This window comes from Balaenoptera ricei, chromosome 15 (assembly GCF_028023285.1).
Source record: "Balaenoptera ricei isolate mBalRic1 chromosome 15, mBalRic1.hap2, whole genome shotgun sequence".
Lineage (NCBI taxonomy): Eukaryota > Metazoa > Chordata > Mammalia > Artiodactyla > Balaenopteridae > Balaenoptera > Balaenoptera ricei.
This window is the reverse complement of record NC_082653.1, coordinates 52,905,292-52,931,062: the sequence shown is the minus strand read 5'-3', so window position 1 is coordinate 52,931,062 and position 25,771 is coordinate 52,905,292. Positions and strand designations below refer to the sequence as shown.

The 25,771-nt window shown below is 50.4% G+C and overlaps 1 protein-coding gene across 6 annotated transcripts in view; it reads right to left on the bottom strand.

Annotated features, from left to right (window-relative positions):
- Window positions 1-757: 757 nt before the first annotated feature.
- Window positions 758-25,771, bottom strand: part of FLYWCH1 (FLYWCH-type zinc finger 1) — a 34,848-nt gene continuing 9,834 nt past the window's right edge. For 2 of the 6 annotated variants that reach the window (XM_059895751.1, XM_059895752.1), the window contains 8 exons: window positions 22,508-22,942; window positions 21,783-22,244; window positions 20,310-20,753; window positions 19,873-20,136; window positions 15,993-16,256; window positions 14,776-15,048; window positions 13,537-13,609; window positions 758-1,897 (listed from right to left, as the gene is read on the bottom strand). In XM_059895751.1, the coding sequence (XP_059751734.1) occupies window positions 1,858-1,897; window positions 13,537-13,609; window positions 14,776-15,048; window positions 15,993-16,256; window positions 19,873-20,136; window positions 20,310-20,753; window positions 21,783-22,244; window positions 22,508-22,841 (2,154 nt within the window). In that variant the 5' untranslated portion in view covers window positions 22,842-22,942 and the 3' untranslated portion in view covers window positions 758-1,857. Of the gene's footprint in view, window positions 1,898-13,532; window positions 13,610-14,775; window positions 15,049-15,992; window positions 16,257-19,872; window positions 20,137-20,309; window positions 20,754-21,782; window positions 22,245-22,507; window positions 22,943-23,725; window positions 23,828-25,771 lie in introns of those variants that run through there. The other 4 variants (XM_059895750.1, XM_059895753.1, XM_059895754.1 and 1 more) reach the window with 4 other exon arrangements.

The window sequence follows — 25,771 nt, the reverse complement described above, 5'->3', positions numbered from 1 at the left end:
AAGTGTGGTCGCCTCCCGTGGATGTGCACATCTGTGGGTCTGGGATTGGGGTGCATCTGTTCCCACAGGGCTGTCTTTGGCCTTGGCCACGGGCAGTTCACTCTCTCCGGGCAGCGTGCTCCATGGCCAAGAGCACTGCCCGAAACATAGCCCCTGTGTTGCGTGTCCATTGCAGGCGGCCAGCAGCACGATGGGTCTCTTGGCAGGTGCCTGCCTCCTACCTGGGAGGTGGGGCTATCACGTTGCTGGACCATCTTCATGACTGCTGGCCAGGCTGGTGGGTGAGGGCCCCATGGAGCCGGCAGTCGGGTCAAGAGATGGGACAGTTACCTGCCTGGGGATGTAGCCAGGGTCTTGGGGGTCAAGGTTGCCCTGGCTTGGGGGTGCCAGTTCCACTTCAAGCTTGTCCCAGCTTATGAAAACAAGTCAAGGAGGACTTGGGATGAATCAGCAGAGGATCAAGGCCTCTCTTTCAGCTCCACGGGGGCTGGGGAATGGCCAGCAGAAGCTGCACTGTCCCCCCGTGGGCTGGGAGCAGACCCCTCAGCAACCTTTCCGAGGACTCCCACCCACTCCTAGTCCAGCGGGCACCTGGGCCAGGTGACCAGAGACGCTGCCCCAGGTGTGGAGGCTTCCCTCTGCCCAGCCAAACTCCATCACTTCCCACCACGTGGCACTGAGACATGTGGAGTGTATGCCTTTCTGGTGGCCATCTGTTGCTGCAAAGGGCATGTGGACACACAGCAGCTCTACACAGTAAGATATAAAATCAGGTTTATTGCGGGAAGTGTATAGGCAGAGGGACAGTGGGGGGGTGTCTGAGCTGTCACTGTCCCATGGCTGGACGGCAGGCTGCGTGGCCAGCTTGGCGGGAGGGAGCCTGCACCGTGTGCTCCCCCTGCAATTCAAGGAGCCCGCTGGGGAGGATGCGGCCCTGTTAGCAAGCAGCAGCCTCTGGAGTTCGTGGGGGACATGGGCCCACTGCTCCCTGCAGGCCGGCTCCCTGCCGTGCCATCAGACGGGAGAAGGGTTTGCGCCCGCTGTCATTGGGATCTGCCTCTCCTCCTGCATCAGGCGAACGTGGGCGACCCCGGTGGAGTTTGCCCAGCGCTGGCTTCCTGCAGCCATCAGGCTGGCTTCCAGGGCCCGAACAACACCTGCCCAGGGGATCGTGGACACTGGGTTTAATTTAAGTTGGAAAACAGCAAAGGGAACTCTAACAGAGGGTGTAGCAAGGCCTCTGGTTTCGGCCTGCTCTGTTAATGGGACAGCCACACCCCGGCAGCAGATAGCCAAGGAGCATGAAGGCCCACCTGGCACCTGCCCGGAAAACACCTGGGGCGGCTGGAACCGCACAGGGCAGCTCAGCCTGAAGAAGCAGGAACTTCCCCAAACGTGCCCCACCTTCGTCTTGAAGTGGCCTCCACGATGATTTTCCACTTTGTGGAGCCGAAGCAGGGCCACACCCAACAGGAAAGCCCTTGGCAAAGCCGTGGGCTCTGAAAACGGATGGGAATTTGCACCAGGGCAGGGGCAGGTGTCTTTGTGAACGATGCTTCCTTCCTCAGAGCTTTTGGTGGCCGTGGCCCTCCCCACGTCACTCCACGTCATACACAGCTGCGGGCCACCAGCTCCTGGGGCTCTTCTTTGTCAGCAGGGATACACCATCGAAGCGTTCCTCCTGGGAGGCCTCTTGAGGAAATGTGAAGGCCGTGGATGCTTTGGAAGAGTGAAAGAGAGGTTTTGTCGAGCAAAATCTAACCGGGTGGGAAATGCCGGGGTTCTGTGTGGACCTGGAGCATCCTTGACGCAGGCGGCACGTGAGGTTCCTCTGCTGAGTCCGGGAGGAGGCTGGCCTCATTGGGACTCGCTGTCCAGATGTGTACCTTCCACCTTCCTGATGACAAAGAAACACACATTCATGATATCCATGAAATCCAAACGTGGTGGAAAGAGATAATCAAGAAAGTTAAGGATTCCTGTAATCCCTTTCCCCTAGAGATCACCATCAACCAGATCATTTTTATACACACTCATATACATGCATCACAGCAGTTCCTTTAAAACGTGAGATTGGGAATTCCCTGGTGGTCCAGTGGTTAGGACTCCGAGCTTTCACTGCCAAGGGCGCGGGTTCAATCCCTGGTCGAGGAACTAAGATCCTACAGGCCATGCGGTGTGGCCAAAAAAAAAACATAAATAAATAACTTCATACCCTTTAGCTACACCCCCCCCAACATTCCTCACCCTAGGCAACAACTAATTTAATTTTTTTTTTTAATATTTATTTATTTATTTACTTTTGGCTGTGTCAGGTCTTAGTTGAGGCACGTGGGAGCTTTCGTTGTGGAGTGTGGGATCTTTCGTTGTGGAGTGTGGGCTCCTCGTTGCAGCGTGTGGGCTTCTCTCTAGTTGTGACACGCAGACTCCAGAGTGCGTGGGCTCTGCAGTTGCAGAGCGCGGGCTTAGTTGCGCCTCCGCATGCGGGATCTTAGTTCCCTGACAAGGGATCAATCCTGCGTCCCCTGCATTGGAAGGTGGATTCTTAACCACTGGACCTCCAGGGAAGTCCCTAATCTACTTTTTATCTCCATAGATTTGCCTACTCTGGACATTTCATAGAAATGGAATCATACAAGTTGTGGTCTTTTGTGTCTGGCTTCTTTCACTTATCATCACGTTTTTGAGGTTCATCCGTGTTGTAGTGTATGTCAGTTCTTCATTCCTTTTTATGGCCAAATAATATTTCATTGTATGAATGAACCAAGTTTTATTTATTCATTCAACCATTGATGGATATTTTGGGTTTTCACTTTTTGGCTATTATGTTTAATGTTGATATGAACATTGGTATACAGTTTTTATGGACACATGTTTTCAATTCTCTTGGGTGTACAACTAGAAGTGGAATTACTGGGTGAACAAACACTCTATGTTTAACTTTTTTTTTTTTTTGGCTGCATCACGCAGCATGCAGTTTCCCCGACCAGGGATTGAACCCTCACCTCCCGCACTGGAAGTGCGGAGTCCCAACCACTGGACTGCCATGGAAATCCCTATGTTTAACATTTTGAGGAACTGCCAGACTGTTTTCCAAAGTAGGTGTGCCATTTTACATTCCCACCAAGAAAGTATGAAGGTTCCAATTTCTCCACATCCTTGTAAACACTTGTTATTGTCTGTCTTTTTGATTTAGCCATCCTAGTGGGTGTGAAATGCTAGCTCATTGTAGTTTTTTGGTTTTTTTTTTTTTTTTTTTGGCTGCATTGGGTCTTCATTGCTGTGCACGGGCTTTCTCTAGTTGCGGTGAGCAGGGGCTACTCTTCGTTGCGGTACGTGGGCTTCTCATTGTGGTGGCTTCTCTTGTTGCGGAGCATGGGCTTTAGGAGCGTGGGCTTCAGTAGTTGTGGCGCATGGGCTTAGTTGCTCCGAAGCATGTGGGATCCTCCCAGACCAGGGCTCGAATCCATGTCCCCTGCATTGGCAGGCGGATTCTTAACCACTGCACCACCAGGGAAGCCCCTCATTGTAGTTTTTTTTTTTTTTTTTTTTAATTTTTAAAAAATTTTTTAATGCTATTCTTGTCTGCTTACATTCTTTTTATGTATGTATGTATGTACGTATGTATGTATGGCTGTGTTGGGTCTTCGTTTCTGTGCGAGGGCTTTCTCTAGTTGTGGCAAGCGGGGGCCACTCTTCATCATGGTGCGGGGGCCACTCTTCATCGCGGTGCGCGGGCCTCTCACTATTGCGGCCTCTCGTTGCCGAGCACAGGCTCCAGACGCGCAGGCTCAGTAATTGTGGCTCACGGGCCGAGTTGCTCCGCGGCATGTGGGATCTTCCCAGACCAGGGCTCGAACCCGCGTCCCCTGCATTGGCAGGCAGATTCTCAACCACTGCGCCACCAGGGAAGCCCCCTCATTGTAGTTTTGATTTGCATTTCCTAAGGCTAATGACGTTGAACATCTTTAATTGTGCTTATTGGCCATTAGTATATCTTGAACTTCATAAAAGAAATAAAATCTTTGAAATAAAAACTGTCTATTCACATCCTTTGCCCACGTGTTAATTGGGTTATTTGTCTTTTTATTGTTGCGGTTTGCGAGATCTTAGTTCCCCGACCTGGCATTGAACTGGGCCCTGGCAGTGAAAGCTCTGAGTCCTAACTGCTGGACTCCCAGGGAATTCCCTAAGAATTCTTTATATATTCTGGATACAAGTCCTCTATCAGATATGATTTGCAAATATTTTCTCTCATTATGTGGATTGTCTTTTCACTTTCTTGATGGTATCATTTGAAGCACTAAAGTTTGTTTTTTTTTAAATTTTTTAATTTTTGGCTGTGTTGGGTCCTCATTGTTGTGCGCGGGCTTTCTCTAGTTGCAGCAAGTGGGGGCTTCTCTTCATTGTGGTGCACAGGCTTGTCCTTGCAGTGGTTTCTCTTGTTGTGGAGCACGGGCTCTAGGAGCGTGGGCTTCAGTAGTTGTGGCACGCGGGCTTCAGTAGTTGTAGCTCGCAGGCTCTGGAGAGCAGGCTCAGTAGTTGTGGCGCACGGGCTTAGTTGTTCCGTGGCATGTGGGATCTTCCCGGACCAGGGCTCGAACCCATGTCCCCTACATTAGCAGGCGGATTCTTAACCACTGTGCCACCAGGGAAGTCCTGAAGCACTAAAGTTTCTTTTTTTTTTTTTTTTTTTTTCATGTAATGTCTGAAACATTTATATTAACATATTTCCATACATATTTCCATACAAATACAAATATAAGATTTTTAGAAATTTCATGTAATGTCTGAAACATTTATATTAACATGTTTCCATACAAATAGCCCAATGAAAGTTTAGTATTAGTTGTTTTGTTTGTTTTTTTATACTGCAGGTTCTTATTAGGCATCAGTTTTATACACATCAGTGTATACATGTCAATCCCAATCGCCCAATTCAGCACACCACCATCCCCACCCCACCGCAGTTTTCCCCCCTTGGTGTCCATATGTCCATTCTCTACATCTGTGTCTCAACTTCTGCCCTGCAAACTGGCTCATCTGTACCATTTTTCTAGGTTCCGCATACATGCATTAATATACGATATTTGTTTTTCTCTTTCTGACTTACTTCACTCTGTATGACAGTCTCTAGATCCAGCCACGTCTCAACAAATGACTCAATTTCGTTCCTTTTTATGGCTGAGTAATATTCCATTGTATATATGTACCACATCTTCTTTATCCATTCGTCTGTTGATGGGCATTTAGGTTGCTTCCATGACCTGGCTATTGTAAATAGTGCTGCAATGAACATTCGGGTGCATGTGTCTTTTTGAATTACGGTTTTCTCTGGGTATATGCCCAGTAGTGGGATTGCTGGGTCATATGGTAATTCTATTTTTAGTTTTTTAAGGAACCTCCATATTGTTCTCCATAGTGGCTGTATCAATTTACATTCCCACCAACAGTGCAAGAGGGTTCCCTTTTCACCACACCCTCTCCAGCATTTGTTGTTTGTAGATTTTCTGATGATGCCCATTCTAACAGGAGTGAGGTGATACCTCATTGTAGTTTTGATTTGCATTTCTCTAATAATTAGTGATGTTGAGCATCTTCTCATGTGCTTCGTGGCCATCTGTATGTCTTCTTTGGAGAAATGTCTATTTAGGTCTTCTGCCCATTTTTGGATTGGGGTGTTTGTTTCTTTGATATTGAGCTGAATGAGCTGTTTATATATTTTGGAGATTAATCCTTTGTCCGTTGATTCATTTGCAAATATTTTCTCCCATTCTGAGGGTTGTCTTTTCGTCTTGTTTATGGTTTCCTTTGCTGTGCAAAAGCTTTGAAGTTTCATTAGGTCCCATTTGTTTATTTTTGTTTTTATTTCCATTACTCTAGGAGGTGGATCAAAAAAGATCTTGCTGTGATTTATGTCAAAGAGTGTTCTTCCTATGTTTTCCTCTAAGAATTTTATAGTGTCCAGTCTTATATTTAGGTCTCTAATCCATTTTGAGTTTATTTTTGTGTATGGTGTTAGGGAGTATTCTAATTTCATTCTTTTACATGTAGCTGTCCAGTTTTCCCAGCACCACTTATTGAAGAGACTGTCTTTTCTCCATTGTATATCTTTGCCTCCTTTGTCATAGATTAGTTGACCATAGGTGCGTGGGTTAATCTCTGGGCTTTCTATCTTGTTCCACTGATCTATGTTTCTGTTTTTGTGCCAGTACCATATTGTCTTGATTACTGTAGCTTTGTAGTATAGTCTGAAGTCAGGGAGTCTGATTCCTCCAGCTCCATTTTTTTGCCTCAAGACTGCTTTGCCTATTCGGGGTCTTTTGTGTCTCCATACAAATTTTAAGATGATTTGTTCTAGCTCCGTAAAAAATGCCATTGGTAATTTGATAGGGATTGCATTGAATCTGTAGATTGCTTTGGGTAGTATACTCATTTTCACAATGTTGATTCTTCCAATCCAAGAACATGGTATATCTCTCCATCTGTTGGTATCATCTTTAATTTCTTTCATCAGTGTCTTATAGTTTTCTGCATACAGGTCTTTTGTCTCCCTAGGTAGGTTTATTCCTAGGTATTTTATTCTTTTTGTTGCAATGGTAAATGGGAGTGTTTCCATAATTTCTCTTTCAGATTTTTCATCATTAGTGTATAGGAATGCAAGAGATTTCTGTGCATTAATTTTGTATCCTGCAACTTTACCATATTCATTAATTAGCTCTAGCAGTTTTCTGGTGGCAGTTTTAGGATTCTCTATGTATAGTATCATGTCATCCGCAAACAGTGACAGTTTTACTTCTTCTTTTCCAATTTGTATTCCTTTTATTTCTTTTTCTTCTCTGATTGCCGTGGCTAGGACTTCCAAAACTATGTTGAATAATAGTGGTGAGAGTGGACATCCTTGTCTCGTTCCTGATCTTAGAGGAAATGCTTTCAGTTTTTCACCATTGAGAATGATGTTTGCTGTGGGTTTGTCATATATGGCCTTTATTATGTTGAGGTAGGTTCCCTCTATGCCCACTTTCTGGAGAGTTTTTATCAGAAATGGGTGTTGAATTTTGTCAAAAGCTTTTTCTGCATCTATTGAGATGATCATATGGTTTTTATTCTTCAATTTGTTAATATGGTGTATCACATTGAGTGATTTGCGTATATTGAAGAATCCTTGCATCCCTGGGATAAATCCCACTTGATCGTGGTGTATGATCCTTTTAATGTGTTGTTGGATTCTGTTTGCTAGTATTTTGTTGAGGATTTTTGCATCTATATTCATCAGTGATATTGGTCTGTAATTTTCTTTTTTTGTAGTGTCTTTGTCTGGTTTTGGTATCAGGGTGATGGTGGCCTCATAGAATGAGTTTGGGAGTGTTCCTTCCTCTGCAATTTTTTGGAAGAGTTTGAGAAGGATGGGTGTTAGCTCTTCTCTAAATGTTTGATAGAATTCACCTGTGAAGCCATCTGGTCCTGGACTTTTGTTTGTTGGAAGATTTTTAATCACAGTTTCAATTTCATTACTTGTGATTGGTCTGTTCATATTTTCTATTTCTTCCTGGTTCAGTCTTGGAAGGTTATACCTTTCTAAGAATTTGTCCATTTCTTCCAGGTTGTCCATTTTATTGGCATAAAGTTGCTTGTAGTAGTCTCTTAGGATGCTTTGTATTTCTGCAGTGTCTGTTGTAACTTCTCCTTTTTCATTTCTGATTTTATTGATTTGAGTCCTCTCCCTCTTTTTCTTGATGAGTCTGGCTAATGGTTTATCAATTTTGTTTATCTTCTCAAAGAACCAACTTTTAGTTTTATTGATCTTTGCTATTGTTTTCTTTGTTTCTATTTCATTTATTTCTGCTCTGATCTTTATGATTTCTTTCCTTCTGCTAACTTTGGGTTTTGTTTGTTCTTCTTTCTCTAGTTTCTTTAAGTGTAAGGTTAGATTGTTTACTTGAGCTTTTTCTTGTTTCTTTAGGTAGGCTTGTATAGCTATAAACTTCCCTCTTAGAACTGCTTTTGCTGCATCCCATAGGTTTTGGGTCGTCATGTTTTCATTGTCATTTGTCTCTAGGTATTTTTTGATTTCCTCTTTGATTTCTTCAGTGATCTCTTGGTTATTTAGTAACGTATTGTTTAGCCTCCATGTGTTTGTCCTTTTTACGTTTTTTTCCCTGTAATTCATTTCTAATCTCATAGCGTTGTGGTCAGAAAAGATGCTTGATATGATTTCAATTTTCTTAAATTTACTGAGGCTTGATTTGTGACCCAAGATGTGATCTATCTTGGAGAATGTTCCGTGCGCACTTGAGAAGAACGTGTAATCTGCTGTTTTTGGATGGAATGTCCGATATATATCAATTAAATCTATCTGGTCTATTGTGTCATTTAAAGCTTCTGTTTCCTTATTTATTTTCATTTTGGATGATCTGTCCATTGGTGTAAGTGAGGTGTTAAAGTCCCCCACTATTATTGTGTTACTGTCGATTTCCTCTTTTATAGCTGTTAGCAGTTGCCTTATGTATTGAGGTGCTCCTATGTTGGGTGCATATATATTTATAATTGTTATATCTTCTTCTTGGATTGATCCCTGGATCATTATGTAGTGTCCTTCCTTGTCTCTTGTAACATTCTTTAATTTAAAGTCTATTTTATCTGATATGAGTATAGCTACTCCAGCTTTCTTTTGATTTCCATTTGCATGGAATATCTTTTTCCATCCCCTCACTTTCAGTCTGTATGTGTCCCTAGGTCTAAAGTGGGTCTCTTGTAGACAGCATATATATGGGTCTTGTTTTTGTATCCATTCAGCCAGTCTATGTCTTTTGGTTGGGGCATTTAATCCATTCACGTTTAAGGTAATTATCGATATGTATGTTCCTATGACCATTTTCTTAATTGTTTTGGGTTTGTTTTTGTAGGTCCTTTTCTTCTCTTGTGTTTCCCACTTAGAGAAGTTCCTTTAGCATTTGTTGTAGAGCTGGTTTGGTGGTGCTGAATTCTCTTAGCTTTTGCTTGTCTGTAAAGCTTTTGATTTCTCCATCAAATCTAAATGAGATCCTTGCCGGGTAGAGTAATCTTGGTTGTAGGTTCTTCCCTTTCATCACTTTAAGTATATCATGCCACTCCCTTCTGGCTTGCAGAGTTTCTGCTGAGAAATCAGCTGTTAACCTTATGGGAGTTCCCTTGTATGTTATTTGTCGTTTTTCCCTTGCTGCTTTCAATAATTTTTCTTTGTCTTTAATTTTTGCCACTTTGATTACTATGTGTCTCGGCGTGTTTCTCCTTGGGTTTATCCTGTATGGGACTCTCTGCGCTTCCTGGACTTGGGTGGCTATTTCCTTTCCCATGTTAGGGAAGTTTTCGACTATAATCTCTTCAAATATTTTCTCTGGTCCTTTCTCTCTCTCTTCTCCTTCTGGGACCCCTATAATGCGAATGTTGTTGCGTTTAATGTTGTCCCAGAGGTCTCTTAGGCTGTCTTCATTTCCTTTCATTCTTTTTTCTTTAGTCTGTTCCGCAGCAGTGAATTCCATCATTCTGTCTTCCAGGTCACTTATCCGTTCTTCTGCCTCAGTTATTCTGCTATTGATTCCTTCTAGTGTAGTTTTCATTTCAGTTATTGTATTGGTCATCTCTGTTTGTTTGTTCTTTAATTCTTCTAGGTCTTTGTTAATCATTTCTTGCATCTTCTCAATCTTTGCCTCCATTCTTATTCCAAGGTCCTGGATCATCTTCACTATCATTATTCTGAATTCTTTTTCTGGAAGGTTGCCTATCTCCGCTTCATTTAGTTGTTTTTCTGGGGTTTTTTCTTGTTCCTTCATCTGGTACATAGCCCTCTGCCTTTTCATCTTCTCTATCTTTCTGTAACTGTGGTTTTTGGTCCACAGGCTGCAGGATTATAGTTTTTCTTGCTTCTGTTGTCTGCCCTCTGGTGGTTGAGGCTATCTAAGAGCACTAAAGTTTCTTAACTTTGATGAAATCCAATTTATCTATTCTTTGGTTGTTATGACATGTGGAAGTGTTGTCTACCAGGGAAGCTTGCCTGAGACTAGGGATCCAGGGTTTTTATTGGGCGTCAGTCCTGTAGGCAGAGGGTACCTGGGTGAAGAACTACAGTCACTGAAATTCCAAAATCTCAAAGAAAAGCAAGTGTTCAGCAAAAAAATAGCTTTTTTTTGTACAAACAGGTAAGAGTGAGTAATTGTTATCACTTAGGGACAGTATCGGGGTCAAGTCCTGGAAGCACCCTTGACCTTGACCCTGGAAGCTAAGGGTCAGCCTTGCAAGCAGGTTGTTCTAAGGACGGAAGTTGCAGGCCTGCTGTGTTAAACCTGTTCTGTACACAAGCTGTATGATATTGATTTACAGCTGGGAAAGCAATCTTGCATTCCTGGCATAAGTCCCATTTGGTCATGGTGTATGATCCTTTTTTATGTTGCTGGATTCAGTTTGCTGGCATTTTGTTGAGAATTTTTGCTTCTATGTTCCTAAGAGATATTGCTCTATAGTTCTCTTTTTTAAATTAATTAACTAACTAATTAATTTATATATTTTGGCTGTGCCAGGTCTCAGTTGCGGCACGTGGGCTCTTCACTGTGGCATGCATGCAGGATCTAGTTCCCCAACCAGGGATCGAACCCAGGGCCCCTGCACTAGGAGCATGGGGTCTTACCCACTGGACTACCAGAGAAGTCCCTAGTTTTCTTTTCTTGTGATGTCTTTGCTTGGTTTTTTATTTATTTATTTATTTATTATTTATTTATTATTTTTTTTTAGCTGTGTTGGGTCTTCGTTTCTGTGCGAGGGCTTTCTCTAGTTGCAGCGAGCGGGGGCCACTCTTCATCGCGGTGCGCGGGTCTCTCACTGTCGTGGCCTCTCTTATTGCGGAGCACAAGCTCCAGATGCGCAGGCTCAGTAGTTGTGGCTCACGGGCCTAGTTGCTCCGCGGCATGTGGGATCTTCCCAGACCAGGGCTCGAACCCGTGTCCCCGGCATTGGCAGGCAGATTCTCAACCACTGCGCCACCAGGGAAGCACCTTTGCTTGGTTTTGATAACAGGGTATTGCCGGCCTCACAGGATGAGTTGGGAAGTGTTCCCTCTTTTCTATTTTTGGGAAGAGTATCTGAAGGATCTTCTTTAAATATATGGTAGAACTTGGGACTCCCCTGTTGGTCCAGTGGTTAAGACTCCATGCCTCCAATGCAGGGGGCCCGGGTTCGATCCCTGGTCAGGGAACTAGATCCCACATGCCGCGTGGCCAAAAAAAAAAAGAATATATATATATTATGTATATAAGTATGTAAATATATATTTATATATATTATATCTATAAATATATATTTTATATATATATATAACATATATATATGGTAGAACTCATCAATTAAGTCATCTAGGCCTAAGTGGGAATCTTAGTTCCCTGACCAGGGATCGAACTTGTGCACCCCGCAGCAGAAGCACAGAGTCTTAACTTGTGGGGAGTTTTAAAATGACTAATGCAATCTCTGTACTTGGTTTAAGTCTATTCAGATTTTCTATTTCTTCGTGAATCAGGTTTGGTAGCTTTCTAGGAATTTTTTCATTTCACCTAAGTTATCTAATTTGTTGGCATGCCATTGTTCACAGTATTTCCTTATAATTGGTTTTTCTGGTCTAGCTAAAGGTTTGTCAATTTTGTTGATCCTTTCAAAGAAACAACTTTTGATTTTGTTAGCTTTCTCTATTTTCTTTTTTTTTTAACATTAAAAAAAATATTTTATTTATTTATTGTATTCTTGCCTGCGTTGGGTCTTAGTTGCGGCACACAGGATCTTTGTTGTAGCACGTGGGATCTTTTGTTGCTGCGCATGGGCTCTCCGTTGCCGCGCACGGGCATCTCTCTAGTTGTGGTGCGCGGGCTCCAGAGTGCATGGGCTCAGTAGTTTGCGGCATGTGGGCTGACTAGTTGAGGCGCGTGGGTTCAGTAGTTGTGGCACACGGGCTTAGTTGCCCCGTGGCATGTGGGATCTTAGTTCCCCGACCAGGTATCGAACCCGTGTCCCCTGCATTAGAAGGCGGATTCTTTACCACGGGACCACCAGGGAAGTCCCTACTTTTCTATTCTCTATTCCATTAATTTCTATTCTAATAGCTATTATTTCCTTCCTTCTGCTTGCTTTAAGTTTACATTGTTCTTCTTTTTCTAGCATTCTTTTTCTAACATGTAAGTTTGAGTTATTGACTTGAGATCTTTATTTTTTTATTATTATTTTTAAAAATTTATTTATTTTATTTATTTATTTTTGGCTGCGTTGGGTCTTCATTGCTGCGTGCAGGCTTTCTCTAGTTGCGGCGAGCGGGGGCTACTCTTCCTTGCGGTGCGCGGGCTTCTCATTGCAGTGGCTTCTCTTGTTGCAGAGCACGGGCTCCAGGTGCGCGGTCTTCAGTAGTTGTGGCTCGTGGGCTCTACAGCGCAGGCTCAGTAGTTGTGGCGCACAGGCTTAGTTGCTCTGCAGCTTGTGGGATCTTCCTGGACCAGGGCTCGAACCCGTGTCCCCTGCATTGGCAGGCAGATTCATAACCACTGTGCCACCAGGGAAGCCCGAGATCTTTATTTTTAATTTTTATTAAAAAAAAATTTTTTTTTGGCTGCGCTACGCACCATGTGGGATCTTAGTTCCCTGACCAGGGATTGAACCTGTGCCCCCTGCAATGGAAGCACAGAGTCTTAACCACTGGACCACCAGGGAAGCCCCTCAAAGTATTTTCTAATTTCCCTTGTAATTTCTTTGAGTCACTGGTAATACTTATAAGTATGCTGTTTAACTTTCATGTATTTGTGAGTTTCCCCAATTTTTTGTTATTGACTTCTAATTTCTTTCCACTGTGGTCAGACAACATACTTTGTATGATTTCAATCCTTTTAAATTTGTGGGGTCTGGGGACCTCCCTGGTGGTCCAGCTGTTAAGACTCTGCGCTCCCAATGCAGGGGGCCTGGGTTTGGTACACGGTCAGGGAACTAGATCCTGCATGCTGCAACAAAGATCCCCCATGCCGCAACTAAAGACCCAGTGCAACCAAATAAATAAATAAATAATTTAAAATAAATAAATAAATTTGTGAGGTCTGGTTTTATGGCCTAGATATGATCCATCCTGGGGACTGTCCCACATGTGCTTGAGAAGGACGTGAATTCTGCTTTAGGTGGTGGTCTCCTTCATGCTCTGCCTTCTCCCTTGGATTCCTTGGATCACTTGTTTTGGGGGGAGATAGCTGTCATGTTTGAGGGCACTCAAGCAGCCCTAAGGAAATGTCTACATGGTGAGGAACTGAGGCCTCCAGCCCACAGCCATGTGAGTGAACAGGCCATTTAGAAGCACTTCCTCCAGCCCCACTCAAGTTTTCAGATGGGTGTACCCCCACTGACATCTTTCCTTCAACCCTAGAACCACCCCGCCCAACCACTCCTGAAATCTTGACCCACAGACACTGTGACAGACAGTAAATATTTGTTGTTCTTAGTCACTAAGTTTTGTGTAATTTGTGATTCTGGTAATACAGTTACCCATAGCTCTGTTGGCTTTCAGGAGCACAAGTCTCGAAGCACAGTTGAACTTCAGGCAGAAGTTTTGTCTTTTCTGAGGGAAAAACATTGAAAACATGGATTAATAATTCTTTTCTTGTTGAAGCTGCCAGAGGCAAAGGCACACCTCCCGGAACGATGACCTCAAGGCCTTGAGGATGAAGAAAACCAGGTGGAATGACTCTGATTGGGGGAGTCACTGGGGGAATTCTGGTTTTCTGATGCCCAAAACTACCTATGCCTGGTAAAATAAGCTGCTGGAGATCCTGAGTCAGTCTTCACCTTGTCACCAAAAAGACTGGGAGGCAACAATCTCAAAGATGGCACGCCCTTCACCCCAACAAAGGCAAACCACAGCGCCTCCTCCTTGGTTAAGCTGAACAGTGGCTTTCTCATGGAAAAAAATTTTTTTTTAAAACAGAAATCAAGTTTCTTTTGTTTGTTTGATACAACTTGGATTCATTCCCGTATTTTATAAGATGTGGCCTTTAATATTTCCATGAATTAATATGAGACACATAATGCTTTCTAAAGACTGGTTTTACTAGAAAAATGGTACAGATGAACCGGTTTGCAGGGCAGAAATAGAGACACAGAGGTAGAGAACGTATGGACACCAAGGGGGGGAAAGTGGCGGGGGGCGGTGTGTGGTGGTGTGATGAATTGGGAGATTGGGATTGACATATACACACTAACATGTATAAAATAGATAACTAATAAGAACCTGCTGTATAAAAAATAAATAAAATAAAATTCAAAAATTAAAAAAAAAGACTGGTTTTACATTCTGTTTATCTGAAGGGAACCCATTTTCAGTTTGATACAGTTAATTATTTGCAAGACTACGTGTGTGTGTGCGTGCACGGGAGCACTCATGCTTGTGTGTGCACACACATTAGTATATTCTTCTAGGGCGGTCTATATTTTTTCATCAGATTTTCAAAAGATACTACCATCCATAAAAAGTTAAGACCTCTTAGTATAAAAGAGAGGAGAAAAATGGCAGTTAGAAGGGGAGTTGGTTTTAAGGATGGGACCGATTTAGGTGTGTTTCTAGGTTCAGGAGAAGGAGCCAGTAGAGAGGAGGGGTAGAAGACTGGAAAGGCAGGAAGGCCAGGGAACAAAGGTCCCCAGACAGTGCCTGTTCCCTGAGGTGTCTGAACCTCGGGCTGGCAGAGACCAAGATACCCACAGCTCTCTCGTCCCCACTCCTGTCTGTACCTGGGTCCTCCTGCTGGGCCGGGCTGGGGAGCCGCTCCCGCTGCCTCAGGGCCTCCAGGCCCGCCAGGTCAGGCAGGTGGCAGTGGCTGCGCATGACGGTCACCCGCTGGCCCTGGGTGATGGCCCGGCTGCGGCAGCCCATGCGGGCCTGGTCCCGGCACATCCAGTACACCTTCTCCCCGGCCGCCTTCTCCTTCCTGTAGAGGAAGGACTCGTACACCAGGAACCTGCCCCCGAGAGAGGTCCTCAGGAACTCCAGGGGCTGGAGGGTTTCTGGAAGGAACATGACGTGTGAGTGGGGTGCCTGGGCCGGGCCTTGGAAGCAGGGGACAGAGCCTGGGTGCCAGGGACGGAGACTGCTTCCTTTGTCCCACCAGCCAGCTCCAGCCAGGAAACTGCAGACCCCCCAACCCCCACAGGTCCCACTTTGGCCCCTGCCCCCCACCCCAGCCTGTGCTGCAGGGCCCTGGGGACTGAAGCTCAGGCCACCACGGCCCTGATGCCCTGGAGTGCAGACTGGCTGTCTGATGGCTGTAGTGTTATCGGGGAGGCTGGCCCTGCAGCCGCCCAAACACTGAGCTTTCCTGCAGGTCTCTCCTGACCCTGCTCGGCCTCCATGCTGGCTGGCAAGCAAGCACCCCAGGGCAGGGGCTGGGCTGAACTGGAATACTCTGGAAGGGCCATGGTTGGTCTGGACAGTGCACTAGGGGCCTCCCGGCTCCCTGCCCACCCTCCCCTCGGCCAGCAGGCAACCAATCAAATTCTCCCTTTTGAGACTTTTAAGAATCTGAACTGAAAGCTCCTGACATGTTGGGGTTGGGGTGGCCCGAAGGCACTGGCAGGGGTGGGGAGGGAGAGGGGAGACAGAGGGTCCCCCAGGTCCAGGAGCACTGCCCCACAAATGGGTGCCGAGCACTTCCTGCAGCTGCCAGTAATGCCACTGCAGCCCCTGGCCCCGTTTTCTCCAGCGGTCTGAGTGGGTTTCTCGAATGACAGCCCATCCCAGATGAGGACCAGTACCATTAGTGCGGAGTCCAGATGTGGCCCCTGCCCTAAGGGAGCCCACAGCCCGGGAGGACAGACACCACTGGACATGGGCCACAGGAGGAATGTCCCAGCAGGCAGCCTCCAGCCTGTGTTCTGAGCTGTCCCCAGGGGCTGCTGGGCCAGCAGGAAGACCAGGGCCCGGCCCCTGCCCGCCCGCCTCTCACCCACACCTGAGCCTTCCCTCTGGGCCGGGCTGGGGAGCTGCTCCCGCTGCCGCAGGGCCTCCAAGCCCCCCAGGTCGGGCGGGTGGCAGTGTCTGCGCATCACCATGACCCGCTGGCCCTGGGTGATGGCTCGGCTGCGGCAGCCCATGCGGGCCTGGTCCCGGCACGTCCAGTACACCTTCTCCCCGGCCGCCTTCTCCCGCCTGTAGAGGAAGGACTCGTACACCAGGAAGCTGCCCCCCAGAGGGGTCCTCAGGAACTCAGGGCCTCCTGGGGAGAAATGGGAGAGGGGGTCGGGGGAGGGAGAGCCTGGAGCCAGGCCTGGAGCCGAGGAACGAGGGGGGCCGGGGCCCCGTTCTCAGAGCCTAGAGCAGCATGGCTCCTGGCATGAGACCCACGGACCCCACCCCACGCTGCATCTACCTCCTCAAGCCCAGGACACAGGCCCCCCATCCCCCAGACTCAGCCTAGCCTGAGCTCCCAGAACTCCTTTCCCAAGCCTGGGAGAGAAGGGAGGTGGGAGACTGGTGAGGTGGAGGTCGCTGAAGGCAGAGCCCGTCTCCCCTACCTCGCGGCGCCTGCAGGAAGGCGGCGTCTTATCCGAGGTGTCGGCAATGGGATGGCACAAGGGCCTCTCGCCCCTGCTAAGTTGGAGGAATTAGTGGACAGGCCCTATGGGGGATAGGCAACCAGGAGCGAAATGGGAGTTGTGTGCAGCCCCTTGTGCGTGGTGGGCGGTGGGGCTGTAGAAGGGTCCACTCCCCCAGGGAGCCAGGCTGGGTGGGCTTTGACCTGAGGGCAGGAGGGGAGGCAGGGAGTGGCCCGGGCCACTGTCCTGACATGTTGAGATGGGGGACCTGGAAGGTGGCCACACCCTTCTGCTCCAAGGACTCCCTTCCCGCCGTCCAGGCACCAGGACCACACAGGAGGGGTGGAGGGGGACTCGGGGGTCCGTCAGCACAGCAGCGGGGACGGCAGCCGTAGTGGGGGGTTGGTGAGAATGCCCTGAAGGGGGGTCCGGGGTGGGGGGTGAGTGGCCGGAGGGGAGGTATATGATGTGGGGCATGTTTCTGCTCCCCCCACACCCGATGAAAATGTCCACTGAGGGATGAAAAAGGCACAGGGCATGAGGCCAGAAATTCAGAGAGGAGAGGAGACGGCAGAGATGCTGACCCAGGTTAGACTCTGGGCAGAGGGGGTCACCTGGTCACAGACCTGGCAAAGCAAGAGCTCGTCCAGCCTCGGGGGGAGACTCTCAGAACAAGCAGAGTCCAGTGGCCAAGCCTAGGGAGGCCCGAGGTCCCTCCGAAGGAGGGGTCCAGGGCAGGCCCCAAACCGGGGGACTGTCGAGGACTGTCTGCGTGAAGAGCAATGAGACGGTGCCCGCCCCGGAGGAGGAAGAGTCTGGGGTGTGGGGGAGGAGGAGGAGGTCTGCACTGACATGAAACTCCCTGTTTCCCTGCCCAAGTCCCTGGAGCCGGCAGCCAGGCTGAAACCGCTGCAGGAGATTGGTCCTGGGGCGCTAAGGCCTGGGGTCTCGAGGGTCGCCTGGTCAGCACCCACATACAGAGCGTGTGGGTCTCTCCTTAAACCTGGCTAAGGACCACTGGCCACGTGGGTCAAAGATTCTCACGCCATCTTACATGATGAAAAAGTCAAGACTCTTACACCAAGTATCACAAATGAGACCATGCAAAGCAATTTAAAGTGTATACAACAATCATTCCCCCTTTAGTTTTGCTGCTTTATACAACTGTGTGATGAACAGAAAATTGAATGGGCATGTACCTGGCTGGAAAATTTCACCAGTTGACAAAAAAAACCCAAAAAAACAGAGAAGCTTCACCCTGAACGGCAGAGACTAAAGAAACTCATAGAGAAAAGGTACTTGGAGAAAACAAGGCCACTGCCAGAGGCTGGACGGCAGGGCCGCGGCACTCCTCGGAGGATGGAATGCAAAGGAGTTCAAATACAAGAGTGAAAGTTAAAAATTAAATAGAAGGACTGGAAAGCAAAATCAAGGAAATATCAGAAAAACAGGGACTGGAAAGTCATTGAACACGAGGAAATTTTCATGAGTGAAGGACACCGTTTCCGGCCTGAAAAGGCCCCAAGTGCCCCCAGCACAGCTATGTACCACAGGGATGGAGACACGACCCTATACCTTCAAGCAAAGACCCCCTGCATGCACCTCGGAAAGATGCAGTCATTCGAGCACAGACACCAGACAACCATGGAAAAGGAGCCACAAACAGCCACACCTCCACTGCAGTGTTCCCACTCAGCTGTGGACAGATTTATAGAACAAAAGTGCAACAGTGTGGCTTCCCTGATGGCGCAGTGGTTAAGAATCCGCCTGCCAATGCAGGGGACAAGGTTCGAGTCCTGGTCCGGGAAGATCCCACATGCTGCGGAGCAACTAAGCCCGCGAGCCACAACTACTGAGCCTGTGTTCTAGAGCTGCGAGCCACAACTACTGAGCCCACGTTCCACAACTACGGAAGCCCGCGTGTCTAGAGCCCGTGCTACACAACAAGAGAAGCCACCACAATGAGAAGCCCGCGCACTGCCACAAAGAGTAGCCCCTGCTCACCGCAACTAGAGAAAGCCTGCGCACAGCAACAAAGACCCAAAGCAGCCAAAATAAATAAATAAATTTATTAAAAAAAAAAAAAGTGCAACAGCTGCCTCAAGAGGAGGAGGCAGTGGGTAACTGCTGAGTCCTTGCTGTCTCTGGTTGGAAGTCAACAGGAGATAAAAAACCAGTTGACAGCAGTGGAAGGAAGCACGCTTTAGGGAAGAGGGCAGCAGATGCCCTAAGGAACAACGGAAAGGGGACTTCCCTGGTGGTCCAGTGGTTAAGACTCCACGCTTCCACTGCAGGGGCGCAGGTTCAATCCCTGGTTGGGGAACTAAGGTCCTGCATGCCGTTCTGCACAGCCAAAAAATTAAAAAAGGAAGCAAGGAAGGAAGGAGGGAAGAAAGAAAACAAAAAAAGGAACAATGGCTGAGTGGTTATTCGGGGTGGGAGTTGGGGGAAGGACAGGGCGAGGCCAGATCATCCCTAGGTACATAAAAGTTATAAAGAAATGGGATAAAAAGAGAGTCAGAAAAAAAAAATCAGAGATCTCGAGTTTGAGAGAATTTTAGGGCCAAAAAGGCTCTAAAGGAGACTCAGATGACTCAGAAAAGTATGGGACTGGGAACCCCAGAGGGAGAGCAGGGACAGCAGAGAAGGCTGGGCCGAGGCTGCTCTTAGCAAGATGAGTCGGAATATGCACGTTATTGTGGCCACGAGAGTCAAACATAAGCACTGTGGAGCCGACAAAGGTGGGAGGAGGGGGGCTGTGACCCTCATCATAGAGCCCAGAGGAACGATGGTAGATGCTCAGGCAGAACAGCTGGAGGAGAACAGAAGCCAATGACAGCAACGGGCACCTTCAGCCCTTAAGCCACATCTGTAGGATGTGCTTGTTACTGGGCACGGTGTCAGCCACCCACACTGGAAAAATGAGAAACCAGCTTGTGCAATTAGCTTTCTCTATAAATCCTATACATTCCTAAGAAAAAAGAAAGGATGAGAAGGAGGAAAGGGAGCCTGGGTTGATCAAGTGCTGCAGAGATTCTGGGCTGGTCTGAGCAGGAGAGTGAGGCCCACTGCCCAAGAGAAAGGGTGACGCCCCAAGTCACCTAATTGACTTGGGGATAAGGTGAGGTGGACCAGGAGGGGGTGTGGGGGTAGGGAGAGGAGACAGGAGGGAGCTGTAACCTTCCAGAGGGTCCCCAGTAAGGACGGGGAGGATGCTTGCTGGAGGTCAAGAGGGAACGGGGCGGGCAGTCTGCGTCTTCTGACTGTCCCCCGAGGCCGCTCCCTGGTCTGGCCTACCAGAGCTCCCTCGCTGGGCCGTGCCAGGGCGTTTCTCTCGCTGCCGCAGGGCCTCCAAGCCCCCCAGGTCGGGCGGGTGGCAGTGGCCTCGCATCACTGTCACCCGCTTGCCTTGGGTGATGGCTCGGCTGCGGCAGCCCATGCGGGCCTGGTCCCGGCACGTCCAGTACACCTTCTCCCCGGCCGCCTTCTCCCGCCTGTAGAGGAAGGACTCGTACACCAGGAAGCTGCCCCCCAGAGGGGTCCTCAGGAACTCAGGGCCTCCTGGGGAGAAATGGGAGAGGGGGTCAGGGGAGGGAGGTTGGAAGCTGGGGTGTGAGCCGGAGCAGGGCCTGGGGCTGGGCCAGGCCTGGCGTCGCCCCCCTCCCACCTCCTGGGACCTTGGGGAGCAAGATTGGAGTGCAGGCAGAGCGCCGGGCCAGCGGGTGTGGACTCACCCAGGTCCTCGTCCTGGTCCTCCTCGCCTTGGGGCTGGGCCAGGAGGTCCTGATCTTTGGCCTTTGACCGCTTTCTGGGCCGGGGCCTAGTGAGAGTCAGGGGGCCCGGCCCCCTGCGGTAGAACAGGCTGTCCACACCTTGGAGCAGCTTGTCCGCTTGGCCCCCAGGGCCGCCCGGCCTGGCCCGCAGTGACTCCACGGCTTTCTCCTGCTGCCGCCGGGCCTCCAGGCCCTCCACGTCAGGCGGGTGGCAGTGGCCACGCATGACAGTCACCCGCTGGCCCTGTGTGATGGCCCGGCTGCGGCAGCCATGCAGTGCGTGGTCCCGGCACGTCCAGTACACCTTGTCCCCCACAGCCTTCTCCCGCTTGTAGAGGAAGGACTCGTGCACCAGGAAGCTGCCCCCGTAGCAGGTCCTCAGGAACTCCAGGGGCGGGGGCCCTCCTGGAGGAGAAAGTGGGGAGGGGGCTGGGCAGGTGCAGGCTGGCGGAGCTCTGCTCCTTTAGTTTACCGTGCAAGGCAGGGCCCTGGGTGCATCCCCACGGATCGCCCACCCAGTGCCCCAAGGAGGCCGTGCGGCTCCTCTCCTGGTGGCTGGTGAGCAGGCCACGGCTCCGGGTGGTCAAGCACCGCGTCCCAGGTCACACACTGGGGAGGGCCAAGCTGGCTCTGACGCCACACCCTGCCTGCTCAGTCACTCCTGGCCATACTTTTTCTTAGGGTTTGTTTGAAAATTATATCTAATTTTCGAATAACACATGCACAGGCCATAAAATGAAATGGGACCAAAAGATACACAGTGAAAGACAAGTCCTTCTCGCCCAGCCCCCGGCACCCAGCACAGCAGCCGCCTTAAATCCCTAAATCCTTCAATCCTTTCCAGGTCTGGAGGCACCCAGCCTTTGGGACCAAGCTACCTCCCAGTTACTGGTAATAAAAACTGCCGCAAAGAACAAAACAAAACCCAACAAACAAAGAATAAGAACCTCTGCAAAGACTCCATCTATCAGTTACTCAGTGACAACAAACGCTGGACCAGGGCTGGCACTTCAGCACGAGAGCCCCTAACGGCGAGGCTATCACACATCTTAGGAGCGACCTCCTGACCTGCAGAGCTTCAACAAGGCTGCCCAGCTACATGAGGCAGGGCTGGATCTTGAACCTGGGGCACAAAGCTCAAGTCTCCCACCAGGCCGACCTTCCCAAACTTCAAAGGTTACCAGAATCACGTGGGGTCCATAAACCTCAGGTTTTTGCATCAGGAAGCTCCAGAAGGACCTGGGCCGCCTGGTTCACGAGCACTAGTTCTACCCCTTGGGCTTAATGATTACTTGGACGCATTCATATTTTAAAAATCGTTTTGACTTTGAGCACATTAAGAAGCCACGTGGGACCCACATTTATCTTTGGGCAGAGGAAAGGGCTGTGGTTCCCACCTGCCTGAGAGTAGAGCTTGGGTGGGGGGGCACTCACCGGTCCCCAGCGTCGGGCGTTTCTTGGGAGGCAAGCTCAGCAGCGACAGGGCTCGGAGCCCCTCATCCTCCTCAGGAGCTGGCTTGCTCAGCACTGGCCCCGGGGCCGGCTCTGGCTCCTCGGGGCACAGCCACGGGCCCACCCCCTCCAGGGGCTCCTCCACTCGGCTGCCGGAGCCCTGGGGATCCCCCAAGCCTTCGGGCAGGGCTGGGCTGGGCAGCTTCTGTCTCTGGCGCCGGGCCTGCAGGCCCTCCTCGTCGGGCGGGTGGCAGTGGCCCCGCATCACTGTGGCCCTTAGGCCACGGGTGATGGCCCGGCCCCGGCAGCCCAGCTCGGTATGCTCGCGGCACTTCCAGTATACCTTGTCCCCCACAGCCTTCTCCTGCTTGTACAGGAAGGACTCCAGCACCAGCAGGCGGCCCCCAAATGGGGTCCTCAGGAACTCCAGGGGCTGGGGGGCTGCTGAAGGCAAGGGGAGGGCCAGGTCAGCTGACACAGAGCAAGGCTTGAGCCAGGGGCACGGATGGGAACACAGGGATTGGGGTGCCCTGGGATGACGTCCTGCGATCGTCACACCAGCCTGGGTCAAGGTCCAGGAGGCCCTGCTCAGAGCAGGGAAGGGATGGCCAAGGTCACCTCACTGGAAAGGGGGGTATGCGAAGCCCAAGTCTGAGCATGCAGGGTCACAAAAGTGGCCAGACAGGGGCAGCTGGCCCGGAACTCACCTGTGTCTGGCTTGCTGTGTTTCAGTTCCTGGGCCTGGGGGCTTGGTTGGACTGCCCCCTGCTGTTCCTCTACTGGCAGGATCTGGGGGGACCCAGCCAGGGTGTCAGGGCCAGACATCTCCAAGGACAGGACACAGTGCACTGCTTTGGGCTGGGAGTCCACTCCATCCCCATTCTCAGTGGAGGCCGTCAGTAGGACCAGTTCGGAGAACTCCGTGGGCTTCCTGGGGGCTGCGGGGACGACATCTGTGCCCGGCTCAGGGGACTCAGGGGAGGGTTCCTGGCCGGCCTTCACGCTCTCGCCCTCCTGCTCACTGGGCTCGGGCAGGGGCATTCCGGGAACGATGGCCTGGCCCCCAGGCCACGCTCAGGCCCCAGCAGATGGATTTCTCCTCCACCTCCCTGGAAGGAACCCAGCAGTCCAAGGGCTCCGTCCTAAGGCAGGAGGCAAAATCCCATCAGTGGAGGTGCCCTTAGGCCTGGGTTCAGGAAGAATCTGGGCTGGAGGTTGGGGCAGATGGGGCTGCCTCGGTGCCCCCGGGGAAGGACCTGAATGGAGCCAGAGAACCCTGGGCTGGTGCTTCTACTCTCCTGGTAGCCTTGAGTCCGTCACCTCCCCCAGCCAAACCTCACTTTCCCATCTACAAAATGTGCCCAAAACAGGGCTCTCAAGGGGCTACTGGGGTGACCAAGGTGCTGACAGCTGTGAGTTACTAGGAATCCAGGCCCACAGGTGCTGAGCACGGGGTGAAGTGCTTCCACAGGTTTTTCCATTTAACCTTCAGCCCCACGTTATGAAAGTTGATCTTTCTCATTGACCCAGGTTACAGATGAGGACACTGAGGCATGCAGCCATGAAGGCAGAGCGGGGAGTCCAGTCGAGGTGGGTCCAGAGCCCGCCCCGCACAGCACCTGGGGTACCTCGTCCAGGATAACAGGAACCGGTCTTCCTGAGCACCAGGCGTTGGGGAAAAGCACTTTGGGGACATGAGTTCAGGTCACCAACCCTCCCAGAATGCCTGGTGCCCTTCACCCTGACACTGTGTCACTAGGAGCATGGGCTGGGGCCCTGCTGGCACACTGCAGACCCCAAAGGAGGAGCCTGGCCCTGGGAGGAGGGACTCTCTGGATTCACAACTAGATCCATCCCCCATCCCAGGCAAGAGGCCCCGGGGCACCCAGTGCTAGGGGATGCCAGGGCCCCACGAGGGCAGCGACCTTGTGTCTGAGCTGGTGCTGGCTCTGCCTCAGCTGAGTGGGGCCAGGTCTGTGGAGGTGTCCAGAGAATCCGTGGTCATTGAGGGCTCCCTGGCTTCTGGTCTGGAGAAGCAGAAAGGATGGATGACAGGCAGGGCTGGCCTGGAGACCAGAGCCCTGGGGCATCAGTGGCCATTTTGTCTTCCTGGGGGACTGGGTGGTGGGTGCATGTCAGGGTCTTTCCCATCTATCAGTACTAGCCCAGAAACAGGATGCGGCCTCCCAGCACGTTTCAGCTTCCCCACCTGTGAGCTGTCATCCCCATCCCAAGCTCTACGGTTCTAATACCTGGGTCCCCCATTCCTGCTCCGACATTTCCTGGTCTGGGGCCCACATACATTCAGCTCCCCAAGGCCTGTCAGCCCAAGCGCGGGGCTCCTGGGTCCCCGTGGAGACGGAGCCAAGGCCGACGGTGCAGGGGGCGCCGTGTCCCCTACAACCTCTCCCAAACCCCCTGCACTGCACGCCTGCACGCCCAGCCCCGGGCAGCAGCAAAGCCCTGTCCGGAGGGGCGAGACTCAAGGAAATCCAGATAACAGGTAACGGGACACAGGACTGGGAGTCCCCGGCCAGGTCTGTCCTCCAGCGTCATCCTCCTCCGGCCCCCGGACAAGCCAACCCCTTCTCCTCCTGTGCAGTCCTTCCCGGCTCTGCCCATCCCGCCCCACAGGGCGATGTAGCGGTACTGCGGACTTGGGGGCACATGGGAACCGGCCGCAGCAAGACAGAGCCGGCGCCTCCGCGGGCAGAGCCGCTCGGGCGGGAAAGGGTTACGCGGGAAGCCACGCCCCCTGGCCGCCCCCACCCCCGCTCTGTGATTGGTCTCCGCCCACGTCCCTCCGCCGGCAGCCCGCCTCCGGGGCTTGCGCGCTCCGGGTTGCCGGGCGAATGAACTTGGTCTCCAGCCGGCGTCCTCTCCTCAACGAGGCGAGAGGGCGCAGAGAAACCGGCCCTCCCTTCCACAGGCCTTCCAGACAACTCAGGCCCCCAAAACGTTGCGGTCACTGTCCACCCAGTATGCATGTTCCTACAGGACCAGGCGGTTGGTCCCCGCCGTGCAGAGGGACAGGAGTTGAGGCTGCAGGGACCCCGACACACCAATGGCCTCAGTCTCAGGCGATCAGACGCCGAAGCCCGGCCTCCTTCAGGCCACTGGGGGTTGGCATGACAGAGAACCCCCACATTCCCGTGAAACTGTACCCAGAGTCATGTGTATCCCGAATCAGTGTAATTCTCTCAACTAAAATCTCTGTACCTCAAAGGATATGGAACAAGTTCCAGCTCAACAAAAGACCTTGAACTGTGGCTGACTACAGACTGTGGAAAGGCTTGGCTCCTTGCCAGTGGGCTTGAATTTAGGTTCGATTGACGGTTCCCATTCTCAGCCATTAAAGGGCCTTAAAGTGTAGACTGTTTAATGACCACAGATCCTCCCATAAAGTATGCAGGCCCCTTTGCCATGTGGTCTTGAATCTGGACTGGTCTCCAGCCCACATTGCTCACTTGCTGTAGCCAATAGAGTGTGGCAGAAGCTCGCTGTGGGGGTCTGGACGCCCTCACCCTCATGGACAGGGGCCCTGAGGCTGCCAGAGAAGGAAGCTGTATGAAGGGCCACATGCAAGGGATGGAGGCACTGCCAGGCGTGGAGGGAGGCCATTTCCAGTGTGCAGTCCAGCAGACCCTCTAGCTGTGTGTAGCCACAAGAAGGAGGCTGGGGAAACAAGCCCAGGCACCCCATGCAACCCTGATCAATAATAAACTACTGTTATTTTAAGCCAGTAAGATCAGGGCTCATTTGTTATGCAGCAGTAACTGATATTCTTGGCAAGTGACTGAACCTAGTTGGTTTTGGCTTTTTGACAGATGAAATAATACTAATAGTTGTGAAATATCCAATATCAAAGTGCTTTTGAACTCTTGAACTCTAGGGGCCATGCTACACAAATTTTAAATCCCTCAGATGATCACATTTAAAGGGTTGGTAACCCAGTGAAAGGAATAAAAATA